The sequence below is a fragment of the Saccharomycopsis crataegensis genome, assembly GCF_037102585.1.
Source record: "Saccharomycopsis crataegensis DNA, jcf7180000000084, whole genome shotgun sequence".
Taxonomy (NCBI): Eukaryota; Fungi; Ascomycota; class Saccharomycetes; order Ascoideales; family Saccharomycopsidaceae; genus Saccharomycopsis; species Saccharomycopsis crataegensis.
In genome coordinates this window covers 3,808,119-3,832,629 of record NW_027043829.1, presented here as the reverse complement: position 1 = coordinate 3,832,629, position 24,511 = coordinate 3,808,119, and the positions used below count along the sequence as shown (strand labels likewise).

At 37.5% G+C, this 24,511-nt stretch overlaps 13 protein-coding genes across 13 annotated transcripts; 6 read left to right on the top strand and 7 right to left on the bottom strand. All coding sequences in view use genetic code 12, as the record gives it.

Annotated features, from left to right (window-relative positions):
* Nucleotides 1-378: 378 nt before the first annotated feature.
* Nucleotides 379-1,218, top strand: CBR1 (cytochrome-b5 reductase; the record flags this gene model as incomplete). Its single annotated transcript, XM_064998214.1, has 1 exon — nucleotides 379-1,218. The coding sequence occupies one exon, from the start codon at nucleotides 379-381 to the stop codon at nucleotides 1,216-1,218; it is 840 nt and encodes a 279-aa protein (XP_064854286.1).
* Nucleotides 1,219-1,478: 260 nt separating this feature from the next.
* AIM17 (Aim17p) lies at nucleotides 1,479-2,870 on the bottom strand (the record flags this gene model as incomplete). Its single annotated transcript, XM_064998213.1, has 1 exon — nucleotides 1,479-2,870. One exon carries the CDS (start codon nucleotides 2,868-2,870, stop codon nucleotides 1,479-1,481), a length of 1,392 nt encoding a protein of 463 aa, XP_064854285.1.
* Nucleotides 2,871-3,180: 310 nt separating this feature from the next.
* SPO11 (DNA topoisomerase (ATP-hydrolyzing)) lies at nucleotides 3,181-4,915 on the top strand (the record flags this gene model as incomplete). The annotated part of the gene is made up of 5 exons (XM_064998212.1): nucleotides 3,181-3,257; nucleotides 3,321-3,431; nucleotides 3,538-3,754; nucleotides 3,854-4,024; nucleotides 4,091-4,915. 5 exons carry the CDS (start codon nucleotides 3,181-3,183, stop codon nucleotides 4,913-4,915), a joined length of 1,401 nt encoding a protein of 466 aa, XP_064854284.1.
* Nucleotides 4,916-5,643: 728 nt separating this feature from the next.
* On the top strand, nucleotides 5,644-6,288 carry DASC09_046120 (emp24/gp25L/p24 family protein; the record flags this gene model as incomplete). The annotated part of the gene is made up of 1 exon (XM_064998211.1): nucleotides 5,644-6,288. The coding sequence occupies one exon, from the start codon at nucleotides 5,644-5,646 to the stop codon at nucleotides 6,286-6,288; it is 645 nt and encodes a 214-aa protein (XP_064854283.1).
* Nucleotides 6,289-7,099: 811 nt separating this feature from the next.
* DASC09_046110 (glycosyltransferase family 15 protein) lies at nucleotides 7,100-8,587 on the bottom strand (the record flags this gene model as incomplete). Its single annotated transcript, XM_064998210.1, has 1 exon — nucleotides 7,100-8,587. The coding sequence occupies one exon, from the start codon at nucleotides 8,585-8,587 to the stop codon at nucleotides 7,100-7,102; it is 1,488 nt and encodes a 495-aa protein (XP_064854282.1).
* A 280-nt stretch (nucleotides 8,588-8,867) lies between these two features.
* On the bottom strand, nucleotides 8,868-10,544 carry PGI1 (glucose-6-phosphate isomerase; the record flags this gene model as incomplete). The annotated part of the gene is made up of 1 exon (XM_064998209.1): nucleotides 8,868-10,544. The coding sequence occupies one exon, from the start codon at nucleotides 10,542-10,544 to the stop codon at nucleotides 8,868-8,870; it is 1,677 nt and encodes a 558-aa protein (XP_064854281.1).
* A 563-nt stretch (nucleotides 10,545-11,107) lies between these two features.
* Nucleotides 11,108-14,779, bottom strand: DASC09_046090 (Spt23 protein; the record flags this gene model as incomplete). Its single annotated transcript, XM_064998208.1, has 1 exon — nucleotides 11,108-14,779. One exon carries the CDS (start codon nucleotides 14,777-14,779, stop codon nucleotides 11,108-11,110), a length of 3,672 nt encoding a protein of 1,223 aa, XP_064854280.1.
* A 483-nt stretch (nucleotides 14,780-15,262) lies between these two features.
* IFM1 (translation initiation factor 2) lies at nucleotides 15,263-17,320 on the top strand (the record flags this gene model as incomplete). The annotated part of the gene is made up of 1 exon (XM_064998207.1): nucleotides 15,263-17,320. One exon carries the CDS (start codon nucleotides 15,263-15,265, stop codon nucleotides 17,318-17,320), a length of 2,058 nt encoding a protein of 685 aa, XP_064854279.1.
* A 455-nt stretch (nucleotides 17,321-17,775) lies between these two features.
* Nucleotides 17,776-18,484, bottom strand: DASC09_046070 (uncharacterized protein; the record flags this gene model as incomplete). The annotated part of the gene is made up of 2 exons (XM_064998206.1): nucleotides 17,776-18,253; nucleotides 18,330-18,484. 2 exons carry the CDS (start codon nucleotides 18,482-18,484, stop codon nucleotides 17,776-17,778), a joined length of 633 nt encoding a protein of 210 aa, XP_064854278.1.
* Nucleotides 18,485-18,998: 514 nt separating this feature from the next.
* DASC09_046060 (uncharacterized protein) lies at nucleotides 18,999-19,514 on the top strand (the record flags this gene model as incomplete). The annotated part of the gene is made up of 1 exon (XM_064998205.1): nucleotides 18,999-19,514. One exon carries the CDS (start codon nucleotides 18,999-19,001, stop codon nucleotides 19,512-19,514), a length of 516 nt encoding a protein of 171 aa, XP_064854277.1.
* A 242-nt stretch (nucleotides 19,515-19,756) lies between these two features.
* On the bottom strand, nucleotides 19,757-21,856 carry DASC09_046050 (leucine-rich repeat domain-containing protein; the record flags this gene model as incomplete). Its single annotated transcript, XM_064998204.1, has 1 exon — nucleotides 19,757-21,856. The coding sequence occupies one exon, from the start codon at nucleotides 21,854-21,856 to the stop codon at nucleotides 19,757-19,759; it is 2,100 nt and encodes a 699-aa protein (XP_064854276.1).
* A 284-nt stretch (nucleotides 21,857-22,140) lies between these two features.
* DASC09_046040 (uncharacterized protein) lies at nucleotides 22,141-22,582 on the bottom strand (the record flags this gene model as incomplete). The annotated part of the gene is made up of 2 exons (XM_064998203.1): nucleotides 22,141-22,399; nucleotides 22,494-22,582. 2 exons carry the CDS (start codon nucleotides 22,580-22,582, stop codon nucleotides 22,141-22,143), a joined length of 348 nt encoding a protein of 115 aa, XP_064854275.1.
* Nucleotides 22,583-23,397: 815 nt separating this feature from the next.
* DASC09_046030 (U2 snRNP complex subunit IST3) lies at nucleotides 23,398-24,342 on the top strand (the record flags this gene model as incomplete). Its single annotated transcript, XM_064998202.1, has 1 exon — nucleotides 23,398-24,342. One exon carries the CDS (start codon nucleotides 23,398-23,400, stop codon nucleotides 24,340-24,342), a length of 945 nt encoding a protein of 314 aa, XP_064854274.1.
* Nucleotides 24,343-24,511: the final 169 nt, after the last annotated feature.

Genomic DNA, 24,511 nt, shown 5'->3' with positions numbered 1-24,511 from the left:
CAAATCAATGCGCATGTAGAATCAATCTCCAATTGGTTTTCCCCTAAAAAAAAAAAAAAAAAAAAAAAGACGTGGTGAGCACAGAAAGCTAAAACACTCCAATTTCCCACAGAAATTTAAATTAATTCTGTTTTAAGTTGACGTAAATTGCATTCATTGCCTGTTGTTATATACGATCGATCGCCATCGAATCTTTGGACACGAGCCCCTGCCACTCAACACTTTTTTTTTTTTTCTTGGAGGGGATGATTTTTCTTGATGGGTGTTTTTGTTTCAACCGTTCTTGTACTTTTTCTTGCCTAAAAGGAACCTCTTTCCTCCTTCTCCTCCTCCTCCAACAACAACAACAACAACAACAACAAATAACGATATAGGAACATGGAAAATCTCCAGTTGGTTGCTGCTGGTGTCCTCACCATCATTGCTTTGCTTTCCGCTTACGTTATCGTTGCTTCCTCGTCTTCTGGCCGCGCGGTGCTCAAGAAGGATCAATTCCAAGACTTCCCACTCATCCAAAAAACTGTCCTCAGTCACAACTCTGCCATTTATCGTTTTGCCCTCCCTAAACCAAATGACACCTTGGGATTGCCTATTGGCCAACATATCTCCATTGGTGCCATGATCAATGGCAAAGAAATTGTCAGATCTTACACCCCAACCACCTTGGATACCGAAAAGGGCCATTTCGATTTGTTGATCAAATCTTATCCTAATGGTAACATCTCCAAGTACGTTGCCGAATTGAACATCGGCGACTCCATCAAAGTCAGAGGTCCAAAAGGGTTCTTTGAATACCAACCAAACGCTAGCGCCAATTTCGGAATGGTGGCTGGTGGGACCGGGATCGCCCCAATGTACCAGATTATCCAAGCTATTGCTGCTAACCCAGAAGACAAAACTAAGGTCACTTTGATTTATGGTAATGTCACCGAAGAAGATATCTTACTCAAGCAGGAATTGGACCAACTCGCCGCCGAACACAGTAACATCAAGGTTCATTACGTGTTAGATAAGCCACCAAAGGAATGGTCCGGTCGTCAAGGTTATATCACCCAAGACATGTTGAGCGAATTGTTGGCTGGCCCAGAACCAGAAAATAGATTGTTGATGTGTGGTCCTCCACTCATGGTTAGCAGTATCAAGAAATCTGCAGTGAGTTTGGGTTATGCCAAGGCTAAACCAATTTCTAAGGCTGATGATCAAGTTTTCGTCTTTTGAAAAAAAAAAAAAAGGTTTCGAAATATAATTGTCAGTTTCTTCATTTCTTTTTCTTTTTGTCGTTTATTTTGTTAACTTATTATTACGTACTTGCTTATACATGACATGTCTGGCTATAAACAACATGAAATAAAATACATGAATTGGCTTTTCGAATTTGGTTTAACCTCGAAAGCACTCGAAGGAAGTAGTAGCAGAATTATCATCAAAAGTTTAAAAAAAAAAGAAAAAAAAACTTCAAATAGCAAAAGTCCCTTACCTCAATACAAGTAGTTTTCTTTATCAACACCATACCTGCGAAACAATACCCTCATCTTTGAATAATAAGCGTCAGTGTCAATGTAAGCGCCCTTGAACCACCGTTCATATTCAATCTCCTCTTGGCAATTGTCTTTTGAATTGAACCCTTCTCGGGCATGCAAAACTCTTCTATTATCAAAGATAACGCAAACCCCTTCCTCTAACTTCAACTTGTACTGGTTCAGCTCATTATTGATGAATTTTTCAAATGCTTGCAATCCACGATGAAACTCTCTAAAAACATGACGCTTGCCACTGGCAGCAGCGCTATGGCGATACCCAATGTCTAGTTGACTCAAGTTTTCAAATTCTCCAATCTTCTTCAAAGGTGAAGTAATACCAATATCGAACGGGGCTTGGAATGGTGGAGAATAATTAACATGACGGATCAATTGATGGTCGGTTCTTGGATCAATTTGGTCAGGGTCCTCAACAACCATCGGTCTAGAGTACCAATAATTCTCACCAGCGTTATCATAATGGAAGTTAACTGGAATCTCAGTCATTGCGGTGTAGGCTTGAGTATCTGTTTCCAGTACTTCATTCACAGCAGCATAACTATCGGCAAAGAAAGAGCCACCTCCCTCAACGCGGTTAGTGATGGAATGCAAAAGTTGCAATTGAGGAGGCGATTCATAATACATGAGATCCATATGAAGCCCAAGATAACCGTTAGTGTAAGCAATATTTTTAGCGTCTTTTTTAGATTGGACATCAAATAGGCGCCCATAGAAAGTTTCTCTGATGTAACCGATTCTTTGGGCAATCGATTCAACAAACCATTCATCATTGACAAGCTTGGGTTTTCCTTCTGAATCCAACTGTTTTGGGATGTTCTTAATAAACGTGAGACCATATTTATTTAAATTTTTCATTGCCTGAAGCAATGATGGTTCGTCTTCCATATATTTATCGAAATCAATGAAAAGGTGGTTTTCAGCTTTAGTGATGATACTGTTGTCCCATAGTTGCCAATTTTCTTCAAAGTACCTACCATGGATTCTGGTTTCTGGCGAGGAATATTTTTTGAGAAATGATTCTTTATAAATGGATACATTCCCATCGGACCAATTGACTTCCATCGCCCATTCGCTAACGCCGTCGGTGGCTGAGACAGATATGATTTGAGGCGCTTGAATAGCCCTGATACCCCGGGAAATTTGACCAGTTGAGAAGAGTTTTTGTTTAGAAATAGGATTGATTGAATCCAAGGAGGTTGAGGCATCACGAAGAAAGACATTGGAGAAATTGACAACCCCAGGTACTAACGGGGTATCTGTAACGTCAAGAAATGATACAGAGATCACTCTTTCATTGAAGAAATTGATCTTGAGGGAAGGTTCTTGCGCCATGGTTGATGAAACGTTGGTCTGTTAATTATTGTTTTTTGCTTGATATAGTTTGATATTAATTTATTAGTTGGAGTTGAAGGGCGGTATTTATAGAGTTTTTGAAATGAATTTTTGCCTCCTCTTTTCACAAGTAATTCTCCAAAGTAAAATCTGATATTGCGGGGGACAGACACATTTTTCTTGGTGTGAGTTCCCCGGGGGAGGAAAAAAAGTGACGTCTTTGAAAAATTGTGTCAAATATGAGAAATAAAAAAAAAAGAATGACAAAGTCATCGCCCCCTTTGGATTATTCTCTTAACCATTGATAATAATGTCAAAGGATAATAAGCAATTAAACTATCGGAGAATTGAGATTGGCGAGGACATTGTGCTTCCTGGAATACCTCGGTCAGTAGCGTTCTCCCGCTGTTATATAGTCGTATCAGTAAATGATGGGTACTAACCTTTTAGCCGCCCAATAATAGACAAAATCAGAGATACATTGAGACTAATTGAAAACTCCCTCTTGAACGATGACATTTTTGGGATTCAGTTGGAACTTCAAAAGCCGCCAGGCGCTTCGTAAGTACTAAAACGGAAACCTTATTACAGCTGGTGGCTGGAGTACTAACCCAGTTCTTTGTCGTTCTAAACGTCCTCGTCATCTTCGAGCCCCATTTGTTGCCAGTTTCCCTGGTAAAGATATGCTTGATGCTAGAAGGTTTCTAATGGTTGTAAAAGTCTTGAAAATTGTGTATTTCAACTTGACATCTCACCAAACTATTACCAAACGAGATTTGTATTACCAAGATGTTGACTTGTTTGAGAGAAAGCAACGTAATAGTGATACTTTTATAGATATATTATCCTACAGCCTTAATACGCCCTCACATAAGCTAGGCATTGTCAGTATCTAATACACTAAATCTCATTTCTTTTCTCCATTACCCCAACTTCTGGTTTTTTTGAATCTCATCTCATCAATAGATTACTAACAAATTCAGATTGCTGCCCAAAAAGGACTTGTTTTTGGTGAGATTACAATACTATACGATGATGATAAAGAAATCATCATTGAAAGATCTAAAGGGGCTACATTAATCCCACCAATGATTGGTTTTTTTTCTTTAAAAGTGGGATACAATGTGAAATATATATTAATTGTTGAGAAGGAGGTATGAATTTTTTTTTTTTTTTTTTTTGTATGCAATATTCGTCTCCTCTGTACTGACAAAAGATAGGCAATTTTTCAAAGACTTTGCTCAAGGATGGGCCCAGAATGTTTGTTAATTACCGGCAAGGGATATCCTGATCGTCTTACTGTCTCATTTACAAATAAACTTGGACGGTTTACGTCATTGCCAGTATTTGGAATCGCAGATAGTGATCCATATGGTATTAATATCCTTCTCCAGTATAAATTTGGCCATCAAAATTTATACGAACAAGTAACACAGGTATCGTTATTGCCAAAATTAGAAGATACTCCAACCCGTAATCATTTTACAGCTAAAAACCGCGTGGATCATTGTGTTAATTTACAGTATCTTGGCGTTTTCATTTGTGAGTATACTCGGGGGTGGTTAGATCTAAGCTCCAGAGACTTTGTGCTTGCAAGAAATTTGTTACAAAGGATAGCCGAGGATGTGTATCTAGTTGAAGTGATAGACACTGTGAATGAGTATTCTCAAGAATTAGATCGTGATTTATCTTTCAGTTCACTGAACTCAAGTTCTATAGGTCTTTCCCAAGCTTCAATAACTTCTACTTTTACAGAACTATCAGAAATTTCACCGTATCCTAATAATAGAGTTCAGTTGGCAGGTTTTCTGGATTCCGGCAGTAGTGTGACGAATACAATGCAAGAATTGGCAGATAAACATACCGGATCTTTCAAGAGAGAATTACAGAGGCAAATGTTCTTTAAAAAGAAATGTGAGATGAATGTTGTTGGGGATCAAGAAACGCTATCAGATGTGCTATACCATGAAAATATTCCTAATAGGGGTGAAAGAAATGGGATATGCGATTATGTGAAACAAAAGCTAATGTCAGCGGGTTATTAAAGATTAAGTACATAAGTAATATACATTCATGGATACATATTTTTTTCTTTGAGTAATGGTAGAAATGTACCATTGAGATCAATGGTTTTTAGCATACTGAGAATCAACTTGGCATAATGTGTTGGAATAATCTATAGTTGATAAAAAGAAAAGAGTTGATCACTACTTTGATAGCGTGAATTTGCTACTATAGAACATAATAAATAAGACAGATGGCTAGATATCAGCTACACTGGGAATTATTTAGCAAGTCTGATCTCTGATCCGCACAGACAACTAAACTCTCTGAAATGCAGGAGGAGGATATATAGAACTGATCTATCGCTGGTAAAAGAGATCACACCCACACATTACATTACTTCCAAACACCACATCACGTGGTTGTTTTTACTCGAGCGGAAAAAAAAATTGTTGTTGTTTCAAAAAACGCCAGAGTGTGTAGAAAGGACGACAAGGAAAAAACGTAAAAAAAAAATAAAAAATAGAATAGATCAAAATCATTGTAATCCCGACAACAACAACAACAACAAAAACAACAACAGGAGACAACACTAGCAATTACTTTAGATAGTGTTATTCATATATATCCAATCATATTCCCTGTTATATTTCATTTTGATTATATTTGCACGGAACCTCTCCCTTCAAATTTCGCTGCCTGCTGGATCAAAAAACACAAATCAAGACTTTTGATCTGCCACATTACATAACTATATACACATACAATAATGGCTACTAGCGTCTTCAGTCTCCTTATAGCAGTGTTCATGGCCTGCTATGTCCAGCAAGCTGCTGCTGTCACATACACCTCGATGTCTATCAACGTTCCAGCGTTTGCCAAAGAATGTCTTTATTACCGTATGGACTCTGAAGAGGATTCTGTGCTTGTGAATTTCCAAGTGTTGACCGGTGGTAACTTCGAGATTGATTTCGAAATCACCGCGCCAAACGGTGACAAGGTCATCACCGCTAACGACAAGCGTTATGCTGATTATTTGGTCAGATCATTTGGATTGGGTGAATACTCTTTTTGTTTTTCTAATCGTGTTTCTACCGTCACTCCAAAAAAAGTTGAATTTTCCATTGAATTGGAAAGAGACGTTGATTACTACAACCAACAAGAAACCACCAAAAACAAGGATGAAATTATGAGTGAGCACGCCATCAGCGAGATCAGCAGAAACTATGACCAAATGAGAAAGATGCTCGATTACTTGAGAGCTAGAGAATGGAGAAACATGTCCACTGTTAAGTCCACCGAATCCCGTGTCTACTGGCTTGGTTTGCTTTCGTCCCTCGCTATGATTGGGTTGGGGGTTGCTCAAGCAACTCTTGTGCAATTCATGTTTTCTGGTCCAAGAAGTTTGGTGTGATTAATTTTTTTTTCTCCTTGACGTTGATTTACCTTTTTTTTTTGTTTTGATTTATTCATAGGTTATTAAAAAAGGTGTTTCTCACATTACATATATACATATAACTTTTTGTGTGCTTCTCTTACTGTCTTCATATAAGATTTTATTTTTTAACAATTAGTTTGGATGAAAAATATTCGTTTATTAGATGTTTTAAATAAAAAGGTTGTAAGTTCTCTTGGCGAGAGTAACTGGACAGATGGACAAGGTCTATCTTTGTCCTAGGATTATTAATAAAGATGCTGCTTCCGTAGAGTACTTGGTGTACAAGAACAAGGTGATAAATTAATTCACTTTTGGCTCAAGCGAGCTCAATTATATAATTCTAATTTGGCTTTTGGTTTTTTTAATTTTTATGGTCATTTGCAAAGGTTCATCAAAATAAAAATGCATCAAATTATTAATGAGAAAGAAACAAATTATAAATATTAGTGTAACATTGAAGTGATAGATGAGGAAGTTAACTTCGAAAGATAAAGAAAAAAAAATATGAATAAAGACAATCAGGAAAAGATAAAAAATAAATAAATTAATAATAATAAAAAAACAGAAAAATTTCCGAATAATACTAATAAAAAAACAAACAAACAACAAATAAAAATGAGTAGAAGAAAAAATAAGTCAAAATGAGCAAAACAGAGAGGATTTGGTTCACCTCTTTGACTAATGGAAATTCACTCTATTCTACTTTTTTTTTTTTTTAAGTTTTCTTTTTTTTTTTTTTCTTTAGTATTGCCAATTAGCAGATTGGTACAATTTGTACTGAAAGTTTTCAATAAAGTTCCAAATCCTTTTCTGTCATGGAGAATCTAATCCAATGAGGATTACAGTTTTGATCCAAAATGTTTTCATGAGGAGTAAATAACCCAGCAGTACACCCTGAACATTTGTCACTTGTTGGACAGTGATAATATGGAGGATGATGATATCCCATATCTCTAAACCAGTGGATCTTTGACTTATCGGCAAATAACCCTAAACCAACCGAATGAACAGGAGCATCACCCCAACGTTCGTAATAGAAACCCCCAGCTTTCTCTAAATGGTCAAACCATTTGGAATACGCTTCACCACGGTAGAAATCCATGTCACCGATTTCAAAATTCGACCAGAAATGACAGGTGGAGTAACCTTTTGCCAACTTGGCCTTGTCAGGCAACTGGTTGTCATTGAGTAACCAATCAAAGGCCCCGTTAGGATTAAGGTATTGTGGGTTTTCTTTGACAAACTCAAGACTGGTAGACCACAAGGTTGGGATGGTTTCGGCAATTTCGTACAAAGTGGCGACAAACCCATAAGTCTTGCCATTATCCTCCATGAATTTGAAAACATCGTAATCAATATCACAGAAATAGTTGACCGATGGCTCAACACGCCAATACCATCTGTACTGTTGCATTTCTGGGACGTTGTAAAAAGTACCCGAGTTGAAACGACACATGTTACGGTACGAGGCGAGCGTGGCGTATGGCAAATCTTGATCTGCCAATTTCTTCATCCCAGCATTCATTTTCTCAATATCAATCAGCGGAGGAATATCCCAAAGTTCTGGAGGAATCACCACAAAGTTAACTTGGGCATCAGTTTCCGCGAGCACACGACGTTTGAACTCTTCTTCAAAAGGACGATTGTTCATAAGGGTCCACGGGTAACGGAACTTCTTGTTAAAATGCGCTTCAACTTGTCTCATAGAGTCCACCAACCCATCAATTTCACTGTTTCTCACAAGTGACATTAATGTGGCATTAGCTCTTCTGTAATTCACGTCAGGACGTTGCAAGTTATCCACTCTTGGTTCGTTGATCTTGTGAGACATCACTTTTTCATAAAGGGCGTCGTTACGTTCCAAAATAGCCTTTGGAGTGATATCATCTTCATGATATTTAAAAGTTTTGAAATATTTCATATTGACAGAGTGATCACTGTTGAAAAGTGATTGTTCCTTGTATTTTGGATTCACGGTTTTTTCCTTGGACAAATCAACGTCATATGGTAAAGTTGGGGCATTGAATTCATCATTTGGTCTGATGTTCCAGGTATTGTAATAGTCCTTGATATAATGTACGTTTTCTTTACCGACGATCTGCTCATAATTTTTCTGAGGTAAGTTGATAAGTAAGAAACTGATCACAAATACCCCCATCAAAAGCTTCGCGGTCTTTCGACGAATCATCGACACAAACAAAAGCTGAATACCCACAAGTACATGAAGCACTTTGTTTGTGATATCCTGGATCTTGTCTCTATTCACGTACTCCATTGGACTAGCCACAATTGTACTAAGATATATCTATATAGATCGATTGCCTGACTCTTGCGGGGATGTTGACAAATAATCCTTTCTAGCTGTTGCGCTGAGGGCTTTGAATTTTTTTTTTTTTTTTTTGATCTGTTCAGGGTTTTGGATACCGCGCCACAGGTATACTACAATCTCCATTAAAACAACAACGATAATTCATATAATTTTATTTATTTATATAAAGGGAAGAGCATAATTTATTAAGATCATCAGCGGAAGCCATTAGATTTGGTGCCAGTACTTAGTAGATACCACTCCAGGACTTGAATTGGTTGATCAAACCAGAGGTAGATGGATCGTGGGAATCAATCTTTTCACCATCTTCCAATTCCTTACCAATAGCCTTGGCCAACACTTTACCCAATTCAACACCCCATTGATCGTAGGAGTTGACGTTCCAGATAGCACCTTCAACGAAAGTGACGTGTTCGTAGTAAGCAATTAAAGCACCTAAGGTTTGTGGGTCGATTTCCTTGGCCAAAATTGAGGTGGTTGGTCTGTTACCTTGGAAGATCTTGTGAGGAACCAAATCACCAGTGTTACCTTCGGCCTTCACTTGTTCTTCGGTCTTACCCAACATCAAAGCTTCAGCTTGGGCAAAGAAGTTGGAAGCCAACATCTTTTGGTGGATGTTGTTGTTGGTTGGGTTGTGGGATCTGGCAGCCAAGATGAAATCGGCTGGGATCAACTTGGTACCTTGGTGGACCAATTGGAAGAAAGAGTGTTGGGCGTTAGTGGCTGGTTCACCAAACAAGATGGTACCAGTTTGGTAGTTGGTGAAGACGTTACCTCTGGTGACGGACTTACCATTAGATTCCATGGATAATTGTTGTAAGTAAGCGGCAAATCTGTGCAAGTATTGGTCGAATGGAGCAACCAAGTGGGTTTCAGCACCGAAAAAGTTGTTGTACCAGATGGTCAACAAACCCCCAATGAAGGCAATGTTGTCCTCGATTGGAGTTTCGACAAAGTGCTTGTCAAAGGCTTCGGCACCCTTCAAGAACTTGTCAAAGTTGTCGTACCCAATGTAAATGGCGACGGACAAACCAATGGCAGACCACACAGAGTATCTACCACCAACCCAGCTTTCAAAACCAAACATGTTTTTGGTGTCAATACCAAACTTGGCAACTTCGGTGGCGTTGGTGGACAAAGCAGCGAAATGCTTAGCAATGTGAGCTTCCTCTTTAGCCTGCTTCAAGAACCAGGCCTTAGCAGAATTGGCATTGGTGATGGTTTCCGCAGTGGTGAAAGTCTTAGAGGCGATCAAGAACAAAGTAGTTTCGGCGTCCAATGGCTTCAAGGCTTCGGACAAATGGGTACCATCAATGTTGGAAACAAAGTGGACCTTCAAGTCTGGTGAAGCATAAGACTTCAAAGCTTCAGTGACCATGACTGGACCCAAATCAGAGCCACCAATACCAATGTTAACAACGTCGGTGATCTTCTTACCAGTGTAACCTTTCCATTCACCAGATCTGACGGCTTCAGAAAATTCCTTCATGTGTTCCAACACCGAGTCAACTTCTGGGGCGACATTGACACCGTCAACGCACATTGGCTTGTTGGAACGGTTTCTCAAGGCAACGTGGTAGACAGCACGGTCTTCAGTGTTGTTAATGTGTTCACCTTTGAACAAGCTGTCTCTCAATTCCTCAACCTTGGCTTCTTTAGCCAATTTGATAAGGGTAGCAAGAATCTCATCATCGATCAAGTTCTTGGAGAAATCGAAAAACACATTGGATTCACCATCGTAGTTGACAAAAGTCTTGCTGAGTTTTTCAAAACGTTTTGGGTCGGTCTGGAATTCTTCCTTAACCGAAAGATTCTTCCCCTTGGTTTTGTATAATTCTTCTAATTCACCCCAAGTGTTCAACTCGGATGCCAATTTGAAATCAGAAAACGCTTTAAGAGACATTGTTTATTAGTGTGAGGATGGGTGATCGATATCAATTGTATAGACCACAGGACAGAGTAGAATATGTGGGGGTGGGATATATATTATAAAAGATGGGAAAGCAATCAGCAAATTGTTTTTTTTTATACCGGAAGCCGCCAAAACTGGATCGTACCCCATGCTCGTGACGGTTCCTCCATGCAGTTTGGTGGGTTGTCACCTGCTTACTAATATGCAGCGTAAGCGAATCCGGACGCCGGACGCCGGCCGCCACACAATACCCGCAGTTCGTGAATTAATCTTCGTAGAATTCAAAAAACATCAAGAAATTAGTTCATCTGGCAATGATATTGATAATAATAATTAAAAGCAAAAAAAGGATTAGCAGCAAACAGAAAAATTGGAAAAAAAAAATAAAAAAAATATTATAACATTCGTCAAAGTATCTATATATAAAACAGCAAAATAAAATAACTATAATAAAAAATAATAAAACATCGGGGTTATAAAAAACTGTAACATTACACCAACACAACAACAAAAACAAACTAAAAAAAAAAGGAAAAACAAATAAATTATAACAACTATCGAACTTCCCGAGCCGTACTTAAAATGTTTAGCTGGTCATTAATCAAACCTTCCATACGTTCTTTACCCACCATCAACTTATATAATGCTTCACGAATATGATTGACAGTCTTTTCTTCTAACTTATTAAGGCTTTCAACGCCTGCAAATTGAGAGTAAACATAAAATGACCCAATAATCATAAGCAATGGAACCCAGAAAAATAACAACATTTTGTCGTTGGAAAACGCTTTGGACTTGTTTTTCTCAGTGAAATACAAATAATAATTGAATGCGGCATTTTCTTGTGACAGGTCTTCTGATTCCTCTCCTTCACTGCCAGTATCAACTTCAGACGCTTCAATAATTGAGCCAGATGACCCCACGTCACCATTAGCTGCCGAGGTAGAAGATCCTACTAGAGCTTCCAAATATTTCACGTTTTTCGCCACTGTTGGATCGCCACCAGGATACAAATCATCATAAGCAGGCAAATCATTATCAACATCATCACAATTATTCTCGATTGCTGTTTCAGTGATGTTTGAGGTGGCAATTGCTCTTGTCGAGTGTACTTCAGCTTGATCCAATTCCCCTGCATCATCTTCATCATCTGCATTATCACTTTCACTTGGATCAATAACTGCTTCGTCGTCGTTCACTAAAAATCCGCGTTCCGGAACAATTCCCGTTTCCTGAGCACCTGGACCAGCCATGCGCGACACATGATAACGAAGATAATTTTCTTCCACGCTTGATAATGATGATAATGAACTGGAGCTCATTGTACGCAAAATACCATAGCCGGTGTTGGCCAAATAATCATCACTACTGCCTGACGCTTGATGAATTTTATAATCATATTCACGAATCAATGCTTTAACCTGTAAATTACTGGTGATAGCTGAAGCCGTCAAACCTGCGTTATTTTTAATTCCTGAGTGCGCTTTAGCTTTGAATAACATAGAAACAATTCTTGGATGACCAGAAAGCGCTGCGAAATGTAGAGGAGTGAAACCATTCACGTCTTTGCAATTAACGCGGGCTCCACGGTTGAGCAAAGCACTAACCACTCTTCGGAAACCCCGGAAGCACGCCAAATGTAAAAGTGTTTGGTTTTCTTTCGTACATATTTGCCAATTTGGTGAGGATGGAGCGTTTGGCAAATCACAGACATTGATGAGCTTTAGAAGTAAGACTTCTTGCTCGTCCAATTCAAGAAGATCAGTATGATGAGAAGTATTAAAGCGAGTGTTGCCAGTGTTATTCGATGTAGAATTGTCAACACCATTATTGTTGCCTCCACCGCTTTTGTCAAGGGAGTCTGTACCAACAATTCTTCTGGCAATGTTTCTCGCATCTTCCAACTTACCATTCATTTTCAAACCAACAATCTGTAGCGCCAATTCAATAAGCTGTCTATCAGTATCATCGGTATAAGTGAATATCTGCGAATGTTCATTTTTCATGAATTGCTCACCCGTTTCGGTAGAGTTGTCGTCCTCAAAAGTGACCAAAACTTGTCCTGGTTTCGAAGCTGGTGGTAAAAATGTGACAATGGTGCTGTCAGACCAGCAATGTGTTCCAAGAGCATTAGTGTTACCAAACTTGACCTTAAGGCCTGGCTTGAAATTGACTCCCAACAAGGTGATTTCAATCCCACCACGAATTGGCCCTTCAGCAGGGATTACTTTTTGGATAGTAGGAGAAAATGATCCAGTGATGGCGGTTGGGCTGGCCAATGGCCCAGAAATCGAGCCATTCAATTGGCTGTTATTGATAGGTGAATTATTATTATTGTTGTTGTTGTTGTTAATATTATTGGACTTGACATAGTTAGGAGACAGGAGGTTTGTGAAAGAAGTCAAAACTGCTGACGAGTCGCCTGGAGACCTAGAATTATAAGCGGTTGAGGAATGTGCGTTATCAGATGACGGCGATAGAGAATTTGGATCAAGAGATATTGGACCATTTATGCTTTTATTGAAATTATTTCCAAATGGATTATTATTAATGTTGACTTTGTTATTGAAATATCTTGTATTTGAAGGTTGAGACAATTTAGTCCGCTTGTTGGATTTGCTGGTGTCTGAGGTTCGGTGATCCGATGAATCTTCATCCAAGGATGGAGGGGTCATTGGGTTAGCATCAATAGATTTTGTCCTTTTGGTACTGCTAATACTGCCATGTCTTGTTTCTGGCGCATTTGATTCTAACGCCTTCTTTCTGTCCATTATCATAATACTCTTCGAGAAATTTTTACCAACGATTTCACCCTTATAATTCTTTAATATAAAAAGTAATTTGAAGCCACGTTGAGCTTGATGATGGCGACAGTAGCAGACAATTCTGGCACTAAGCTCCAACTCGGTTGAGTTACTATCAGCAAAAGAGTCATCATCATTTTTGACATCGGGTGTATTATTCAAACTGGAATCATCATTATTGGAGTTTCCAATCCCCCCAAAAAAATTGAAACTGTAATTCTTATTGTTGTGGATTTTGAATCGATCAAGGTTGAGTGAAGAATTTTCCAACGGAGGAGGCAAAGAAATAACCTCCTTAGAATTGAAAATAATCGCCTTCTTTGGAATTACATCAATCCAATTCAAGCCGTCTTCACTGAGACCATTTTTCCGACGTGAGGCTCTTTTCAATTCTCTTTTAACACATTTTGAACAAATATTACAAGATTTGAAATTATCAGTCTGTAGGAGACCATAAAGCAGCGCATTTTCCTCTGTCGCTTCTGGCTTAACATTATCAGCCGGCAATGTATCACTAATAACAAAACAGTCCAAATACAACATCTTTTGTCTAACCTTTGGTGATAAGTTTTCCACACCATCTTTAAGACAGAATTTCTTTTTTGAGATTAAATCAGTAGACAAGTGTACAAGGTACTCTTGAGGTCTAGGAGAAATCTGAAGATCTACTTTGATTTGGGTTTCAACTCTAGAAAAATCTGGTAAGCCTCCAATTTTGATTTTAAACGGTAAATTGTCAGTAGTGGAATAATTTTGGTCTGGGTTCCAATCCATTGATTCTTGAGGTAAAAACAAATTTGGAGGGATTTGTTTATTCATGACTCCGGCATTATTCAAATCTTCATTCTTGATACTGAATCCGCCAAACTTCATGTGTTTGAGGTCTCCCATTGCCAGGTTATACACATCCATATCCTGCTCCTGAAATTTTTCGTCTTTATGATCGAGTATTTTACCAGGCGACGAATCATCACCAAGAGATTCTGTCTGTGGGAACCCAAAGGAAGCAAAGTCTTTGAACCCTTTCATATTGGGCTGCTGGATCATATCAGGATCAAGATTATTTGACACTGGAGCTTCACTTGTGGCTCTAAAATTATTGAGAATATTATCGATCTCTATATCTTCAGGGTTTTGACTGCCTAGGATATTCGAATTTTCATTGATGACGCTGTTGTTGTTGCTATTTTCAAGGGAGTCTTGGAAGCTGTTGGCGTTATCCTGTGAGGGGGCGAAATAATTGCCAAAGAGGCCATTGGGTTCGTCATTTGGTGAAATTGGTGGAAGGACGTCATTTTGAGCGATTGCCGAGGATCCTTTGCTTAGTTCCATATAAAGAAAATGGTCGAGTGCCGCGGTACTGGAAACTATGTCCTCCTGGTCTGATTTGGCCACTCTTACCTGCTCTTCGTTCTTGATCATGATTTTATGCAAACGGATGATGCGATGATTTGGAGCAGTCACGAATGGGAGGCCACTACTGTGAAAGAGCCCTACAAAATGATTGAGTGAATGAGAGACACAAAGGTAAGTGATTGATCAATCACAACGTGGAAGGCTGAGTGGTGTTTCTTTTTGTTGGTGACAGGATATTTGTTGGCACTAAGGTGATCAATGTGTGGATGGGAAGCGCAGTGATTTTTGTTGGTCTTTGTGGAAGAAAAGAAAAGAAAAAATAATAAGAGAAAAAAAAAAGAAAATCAAAGAGCGTTGTATCAGGTGTGTCACCCGGATGATTTCTATCAGATCATAACCGGGTAAAAGGTTTTTTTCAAATTTTGACACTTTTAGGGCACGTGACCTATCGATGATATTTTTTTCTTTTTTTGGAATTTTTTTTCCCTGTGGTTGGAGAGATCTTTAGGTTAAGTAAGCGAAGATATTATATAGATATAACCGATTCAGATGCTTCTGAGCCTACGAAGATCACTAGCTCATAAAGTATTACCCGTGAGCCTCCCGCGCTCAGCATGGTGTAATTATCAACTCAGCCGAAACACCTTCTCCACATCATGTGCGGTTCTCGCCAAAAAGAAAACTAAGAAGATTTCTGCCCCTAAGTCCAAATCCATCTCAATCTCTCTGTTCATATCCGTTGCCAACCTTGCCAATCAATTAGGAGTACGATACAACCAGCTTTCCAAGTCACTTGCCACTCTTGGGTTTGATGATGATCAGCTTGGACATGATTATATCTTGGATCATGAGACCGCAGCCCTTGTGGCCGAGGAATTTGGATTCACCATTATCAACGACTCAATAGAAAAAATGGATGAGAAATATGATGTTCAACCAGCTCCTCCGTGTGAAGATCTTGCGAAATTGAAGCCTAGGCCTCCGATTGTTACCATCATGGGCCACGTTGATCACGGTAAAACAACAATTTTGGATTTTCTTCGGAAATCATCGATTGTGAAGGGCGAGTTTGGAGGAATCACTCAACATATCGGGGCCTTTAGTGTAACCACCCCGGTATCCAAGAAAAACATCACATTTTTGGATACTCCTGGGCATGCTGCTTTTTTGAAAATGCGTGAACGTGGTGCTAGCGTGACAGATATTGTGATCCTTGTAATTGCTGCCGATGATTCAGTGAAACCTCAAACCATCGAGGCCATCAAACATTGCCAGAAATCCAATGCTAACGTGGTTCTTGCTATCAATAAATGTGACAAACCTGATGCTAAACCCGACAAAGTTTTGCAAGATTTGACCCAACATGGAATCTTTGCCGAAAACTATGGTGGGGATATTCAAGCGGTCAGAGTTTCGGGGCTTTCTGGATTAAATATGGACAAATTGGAAGAAGAAGTGGTTGCTTTGGCTGAAGTGTTAGATTTGAAAGCAGAATTCAATGGGGTACCAGTAGAAGGACATGTCATTGAATCACAAGTTAAAAAAGGTGCTGGGAATGTCGCCACAGTTTTGGTAACAAGAGGCTCTCTTAAGAACGGTTCTATTGTTGTTGCTGGACAAACTTGGGGTAGAGTTAAATCTTTGAAAAATGAATTCAACAAGACCGTCAAAGTTGCCACCCCATCGATGCCAGTGGAGGTTTATGGATGGAAACAATTACCAGAAGCCGGTGATCTTGTTATCGAAGTTCCAACTGAGGCGAAGGCAAAATCTGTTATTGATTATCGTATAGAAAGAAGTAGAATCCAGCAACAATTGAAGGAACTAGATAATATCAACAAGCAAAGAATCTTACAGAAGCAGGAACTGGAAAGGGAAGAGAAAATGAAAGAATTGCTTAAATTTGGGCTAAGCCCAGAAGATCTTAGAAAGAAGGAAATTGAATTATTTGGTGATAAAGAAGATGTCAGTGATGGCCCAATTCAGGTTCCGTTCATTGTCAAGGCTGATGTCAGTGGTTCGTCTGAAGCCATTCAAGAAAGTATTTCTCAAATAGGTAATGAGGAAGTCATGCCAGAAGTTCTCTACGAAGAAGTTGGTAGTCCAACCGATTCTGATTTGGATCGTGCTGAATCTGCAGGCGCCTCAGTTATTTGTTTCAACGTTAAGGTTCCAAAAGATGTTGCGCTAAAGGCACAAAATCGTAATATTCCAATTTATGAATTCACAGTGATTTACCATTTGATCGAAGAAGTTACAAGCATTTTGTCATCCAAATTGAAACCAATCATTGAAACCAATATTTTGGGTGAAGCCGAAGTTAAGGCAGTGTTTAGTATCACCAACCCCAAAAACAAAAAGCAGTTCAAAATTGCGGGTAGTAAGATCACCAGTGGAACGATTGAAAGAAAGAATAGTGTTGTGGTTAAGCGTGACGGATTAGTCGTGTTCAAGGGCCTGTTGAATGCGATCAAAAGTGGTAAAGATGATGCTTCAAGTATGAGAAAGGGTAGCGAATGTGGTATTCATTTCAAGAATTGGGAGGATTTCCAAGAAGGTGATACTATTGAAGCTTATGAAGAGGTTGAAGTACCAAGATACTTGTGATCATAAATATCTAGAATGAAGAGAAAACAAAAACAGCACGGCTTGTACATAGATGATAGAAGATACTATCGACTTTTTTTTTTCTTTTATTCGCCACCATAGGTATTATACTTGGAATTTTTTTTTCTCATAAAATGAAGATGAAGCAAGAAAATAATGAATGGAAAGAAATTTTACAATGGGGTTTTTGATCTCTATTCCTTAGTCAAACTGCTTGAGCAGGAGCGTATAATTTAATGAACTTTAATTATGAATATCATTGTTGATGTATGTGTACCATTGCGATCAAAGCAAAATTCTGTCTCACGGATACTGCTCTATAAGCAGTTCGTAAGTTCTCACAAGTTAAGGAAGGAAGTGGGAGGGGTGGTTATTGTAGACACAAAAAGGAATTCCTCACTAATTCTACAGTTATTATACTCTCAGGTTGTCATATATATTAGCTCTCACCAATGTCAATGTGATTCATCAGAAAATTTGAAAAAGGCGGCAATAGCAGCCCCAATTATTGCAAGCAAGGCACCTAAAATACCGAAAATAATCAAGAAAGTTTTACTGCTTTTCAAGCATTGTTTCTTCAATTCCCGCTGTTTTTTAGTCAATTGACATATAGGACGGACCCTACATCTACAGGGAATACAGTGATCCAAGGAGCCCAAAACAATATCAATGTTTACATCAAACACCTTCACCACTGTCTTAAGAGTCTTTGGCATACTTTCCTGTGAATTATGGATCCATTTTTCAAGAAATGGAACAGCGGCAGCAATGGATTGTATTCCTCTATAAGTTGTCAAATGGTTGAGAGTCTTCGATCTTATCTTTGAATTGGAGTAATCGTTGAAATCTACCTCTTCTTCAGATGCTTCGGGAGTTTCTAATGTAAAGATTGGCACAAAACTATCTTCTTGTTCTTCTTCTCCCGTTTGCGCACTTTGAAAGGTTAGTATCGAGATTTAATTGGTGAAAATCTTCACCATGTCCGTAATAGGAGTAAAAAAACACTTACTTTTCAAATGACTCGTCATCATCCACAATTATTTGAATATCAGGAATTGTCTCTGACATTACACTTGGCTCAGCTTCTGTGCTTTGGAGAGTATTTGAAGAGTTTATAGGTCTAACAACTTGGTCAATATCAGCGACTTCTGGAGTTAAGGACATAGTTGAGGATTTTCTGAAAATTATGATGTATTATTACTATTATTATTACTGTTGGCAATTTGTTATTTTTTATTTATATTTTTTTATAATATTTATCTATATTGGTGTGAGATGCTTATTATTTTTTATTTTTACATTTATGAAAAATCGCAACGTATTCAGAAGACATTTATAAACGCCAGAATTATCGCAAATTGTTTTTGTGCAACCATGTTATGCACAGCAAAAAAGATCACCGCTTGTCAAATTCTTCAGACGCCGCAGAAACATTACCTTAATCCTAAGGATTTGTTACAAATATATAACGGTTCAGACAATATCATTAACTATCATACACTTTATAATATAAGTATATCTATAATTGCCAGTAATTGAGATGTAATTGACCAAAATGTTTATTGATGTTGAGATTATCACATGACTATGCTTTCACACAAATATTTCAAAAAAATATTTAGAAGAGCCCTCATCTATGTAGTAGAGTATCCCACCTTCTACAAAAGCTCTTTTATAAATGGTTGAACCAGTAGTATTTTTCGATGTCAATATAGGTAAATCCACACTAGGGAGGATAAAGATTAGACTTTTTCAATCCCAACTTCCCAAAACTTGTGAAAACTTCCGCCAATTTTGCACTGGGGAGTATCGTGAAAACAATCGTCCTCTAGGGTACAAGAACTGCATCTTCCATAGGGTGATAAGGGATAAGATTGTTCAATCTGGAGATTTCATTTCTAATAACGGTCTTGGGTCTAAAACTATATATGGGTCGCTAGTATTTCCTGATGAAGGATTCCCCCTTAAACATGAGCCATTTATGGTGTCCATGGCCAACAGTGGGCCTAACACTAATGGCTGCCAGTTCTTTATTTGCTTAGATATGATGCCAGAGTTGGATGGAAAGCATGTCGTGTTTGGGGAAGTGATCGAAGGTCAGGAGCTAGTGAAAATTATATCTCGTGTAACTGTTAATGAAAATAATCGACCTGATCCACTAGCAGTTACTATCATTGAAAGTGGTGAAATGTAATATAGTTCGTTTATCTATTTTAGGTATCATTTTGAGATTTTTATGAATCAATTTATCAAGAGTTTGTAATTTATTTAGATACATAATTTATTATACAATATAGTTGGGACAATGGAAAGAAACAAATAGAACTATTAAAAAAGAGAAAGAAAATGGCAATAGTGTTAAAATGAAATACAAAAACAAAGGTTCCGATCATAACTATCCAAGATTGAGGCCCAAGTTATTCACATTAAGATTATTCATAATTTGCGTTTTTTTCGAGGAGTTTCGGGATCATTAAACCTTTCTAAAACCTCGTTTCTAGAATCATTCATTATGTCGGCAAAGATTTCCACGTTTTTAGCTTGTAATAAACGTATGATATCTCGAGACAGGGTGATTTTATTGCAAAACAAGTACAATTTCTCAAGAGTGTTGATTGTTTGAACATTTTCAATTCTTCCAATCATATTTCTTGACAAATTGACGTACTTTAAATTGGGGCAGTTCACAAACTTTGGTATCTTTTTAAGGGAGTTATGGTTTAACTTGATGGAATTTAAGCTTTCAAAATCTTGTACATAATCAATGCAAGTGATTGAATTATAAGATAAATCCAAGTGCTTGGCTTTCTTCAAACTTCTAGAGGATGAAAATCTTTCAATATTGCAATTTTGAACTTTCAAGATCTCAAGGTGGTTTAAACTATTTTCTAATGATAAGTTGAGTCCATCGATACTCAAAGGGATATTTTCCAAATTCTTCAAGTTGTTTAAGCTATTCTTCAAGACTATATTTGAAATACCATGATCTTGAAACTGAATTTTCAAAGATTCCAACTTGTTAAGACCATCAGTCAACACAATTTCTGAAATATTGTTCCCACAAATACTAAGATGTCTTAAATTTTCCAAATTTGTCAAAAATTCCAAAGACTCAATTTGATTAGATTTCAAATCAAGATTATTTAGCTTTATCAAATTATCTAAATTTCCAAGCTTCAGGATTCGATTATCAGAGAGGCATAGAACTTCCAACTCACAACAGCTATTCAAGTCTTCAATAACGTGAATATTATTCGATGAAGCATCAAGATGATTCAACACTGGAAAAGAAGCTAAATTTGGAAGAATTTGAAGATTATTTCCTGCCAAGCAAAGGAATTTCAATGCAGGGTATTTTCTTTCGATATCTATATGGGAAATCCTATTGTAGGAAATAGATAAATATTCAAGATGCAGAGGTAGTTCAACAGTATAATCATCTAAAGTTGTAATATAATTATAATCTAAAATAAGCTCAGACAACCTCTTCAATTTTCTAATATTTTGAATTTCAGTGATTCTATTTCTTGTCAATGATAATTTGGTCAAGTTTTGCAAGCTACTCAAACCTTCAACCATCTTGATATTATTATAGTTTAAATCTAACGTTTCTAAATTAACTAGCCCTCCCAAATTTTCTATCTCACTAATTCTATTTCTGGATAAGTTAAGATGCTGAATCTGTTGAAATCTTTCAAGATCAAAAATTTTGCTGATGTTGGTTCCCGATAAATTGAGGAATTTTAAAGATTCAATCTGTTGAAACCCTCTAATCTGTTCATGTACATGATACAGGGAATACACAAATAAAATCATGGGATCCAAGTCTTCGTTTTCGGAGCAGTAGGTTGAATCTGTCATGTTCACGATCTCCAATTGAGGAAGCCCTTTGAGATTCTTAGAAAACACTTTAAATTTCCCTTCGAATGTCAATTCTTGTAAACTTGGAAGATGAAATTTATCAAGATCAACATGGATGAATGGGCTGATTGCTGATTGATAGATTGATCCACGACAACTTTTGAAATTTAATTTTGTCAATCTTGTTAGTTTCCCATTTAATACACCTTCTTCAATCTTTGACCAATAGCTGTTGACCATGAAACGGGATTGATGGAAAGTAATATATAATTCGGTCAAGCCTGGAAGGGATCCAATGAATTTCAATATTCCCATAACTTGACACTGGACAATATCATCAGAACTGTCGTGATGATATATATCATAAAGATGAACCTCAAGTCGTTTGACATAGTTCTTGAAATTATATATTTTGTTTATTTCAAAATTGTCGAGAGATATATCGTTAAAACAAGGGTAAAGTGCTAGTATCAAGTTATCGGCGCATCTGACGTGAGTCCCTTCCTTAATTTTATTGAGATCCATGGTTTTCAAGGTCAATTTTTCAAATATCACCGTATTGACACATTCCACAACAAATTCAGAGTTTGTATTCTCACGGATATCAAGTAATAGTTTATCATTGCCAACTAACTTGAAAATCTTGATTAACAATTCCCCGGGAAAATTAATCATTCTATGCGATATGTATTTATGCTGAGTTCGGAAAAAATCAAGAAATATGATCTAGAAATTAAAGAGTAATGACAATTGAGCAAATTCACATCTTTTTTTTTTATTCTTTTTTGGGACCTCATTTTGTTGCTATTTATAATTGAGAAATTAGGAAGGAAAAACTAAAATTGCTATCAATAAAAAAAAAAAAAATCCCGACAGCTGAAGCAAACTGAAGGAAAATTATAACAAGCAGCAGACAGCAACTAACCAATTCCAGCAACAATAAGATCTTCAAGAAATGATTAGATACCCAGGGATGATAATAGATCTAGAATGACCATCACACTGGATCTGGTTCCAGTGTCACTACCCTCGCCTTCAACATCGTCAGCATCAATACCACTTTCCTGGCCATTGCTTTCCTCGTCCTCATCCTCCGCATTCTCAGTACAGTCATCTCCAAGAGCCACATCATTCCCATTCACAGAATCAGTCAAAACTTCTAGTTCCACCATGTTCTTAGGAAGACATATTGAACCATTTAAAGAAATCAAAAACGTACTTAGATAAGAAGTCAATAACTGAAGTAACAATGTAGGAATATCTGGGACCGTAAGGCCTAGAATATCTTATATTAATATCGATTGAAACCTACGTCAAAAGCTCGAGAACTGGGTTTTCTCTCAACAATTTTCCAAAGCTTGACATCTGATCTCTTTTAGTTTCTTTCCTCGGTGGAGGCATTTTGGTTTTTATTATAGTTTTCTTATCTATCACAACATATAGTCTAGGATCTATGAATCTTATAAAAAAAAAAAAATTGTAAATTACCGGTTTAGTGTCAGCCCAAGGGACGCTGGATAGAGTGACATTTATTCAGATCTGCAGGATCGACGCTTAAAATTCAAGACAATTGGGAACGTTTTATCGAGCACCTAATTCAAAGCGCACACCTTCCCTGAATTTGATTGTTTTTTCATCGCTTTTTTTCTCTATTTTATTGTTAATACGGTTCACAAATGGTGACAAAAGCTTCGGAGAATGAGCTAAAAAAGATCGGACTTTGAGACTAACACACGCAAAGATTATGAGTAAATTAAAATCAAGATAAGTAACATCAACGATAATTATAGTAGCAAACAATTCAGTGGATATTTTTGTCTTGCTGCTCATGTCTTCGGGAAAATAGTTTGCAAAATCATCCCGATAACTAGCTTGTTGAAACAACGCCCGAGCACCAACTATTTAATCATTCTTTTATCATTCTTTTATCATTCTTTTATCATTCTTTTATCATTCTTTTATCATTCTTTTATCATTCTTTTATCATTCTTTTATACAACTTTTATTCCTGTAATATATATATATATATAGATATCGATAACCAACCCAAGTTTTTACTGAATTCGAATTTATGTAGCTTCATGCAGGTTAGCTGCCCAGGTGCGAGAGAAAAAATTATAAACTCATCGCGATAATAGAGATAGCTATAGCTGTAATTATAATATATTATATATAACACAACTATTGCCGACTTTGTGAGGAAGCAATTACCAAATATGAGCACTACACAGCAGATAACCAAGTTAACTGAAACAGAACTACGAAATAATATCCCTTTTCAAGCTTCATGGCATCAAGAATATAATGATTCCGCCTACATTTTCATTGGTAACTTGCCTCAGCCGTTCACCGAGGAACAAATATTGACTGTATTCTCCCAGTTCGGAGTTCCTACAGAAATAAAACTTGTTAGAGATCGAGAGACCCAAGAATCAAAGAGGTTTGCGTTTCTCAAATATGAGGATCAGCTTAGCACGGTATTGGCGGTGGATAATTTGAATGGGATCACTCTTCAAGATCGAACAATTCGGGTGGATCATTGTTATTACAAAGTCCAATTGGATGATGATGGAAATGAGATCCTCAATGAGTTTGATAGACGAATAAGGAACGAAATGCTCAAAGATTTTGTTAATTATGAAGGTGATGCTGCGAAAGAATCAACAGCAGGATCAAATACTGTGGACCAGAAACATAGAATTACTGACAAAGATCATAGATCAAATAGATCAGAAAGAAATGACAGCAGCAGGAGTCGTCATGGTCACCGCCATAAAGAGTATAATCGTGATAGAAGTCGTGAGAGGCGCTATCATCTGCTGTCTAGAAGTGATAGAGAGCGCCATCACCATGGGCACTCCCACCGTCTGTCACGCAAACTGAGCGAAGTATCAAGCGACAGATATAAAGAGGAACGATCTAAAGACAGATATAAAGAGGAACGATCTAAAGACAGATATAAAGAGGAAAGATCTAAATACGAGTCACATCATAGGCACAGAAGTGGATCTCACAAAGACCGAAGCAAGAAATCAGATAATGAGAATCATGAAACATCCACTCGCAGAGATGGAGAATCCGATACTAAAAACCGTGAAGAAACTGAAGTAGAGACAACCAGGGAAAAAAACTCAGACAATGGAGCTGATCTTGCGTGGTGATGATGTCCTTTTCATCCCCGTCGTTCTTGTGATGTATTAATGGTTTGATGATGTACTGCCAAGATTTAATAAATTTGAGTCATGAAGAGTGACTGACAATCAATATTTGCTCAGCACGCATTTTTCTGATAGTTTTAGAGAATGGGGTACCTTTGGAAATTACCATAAA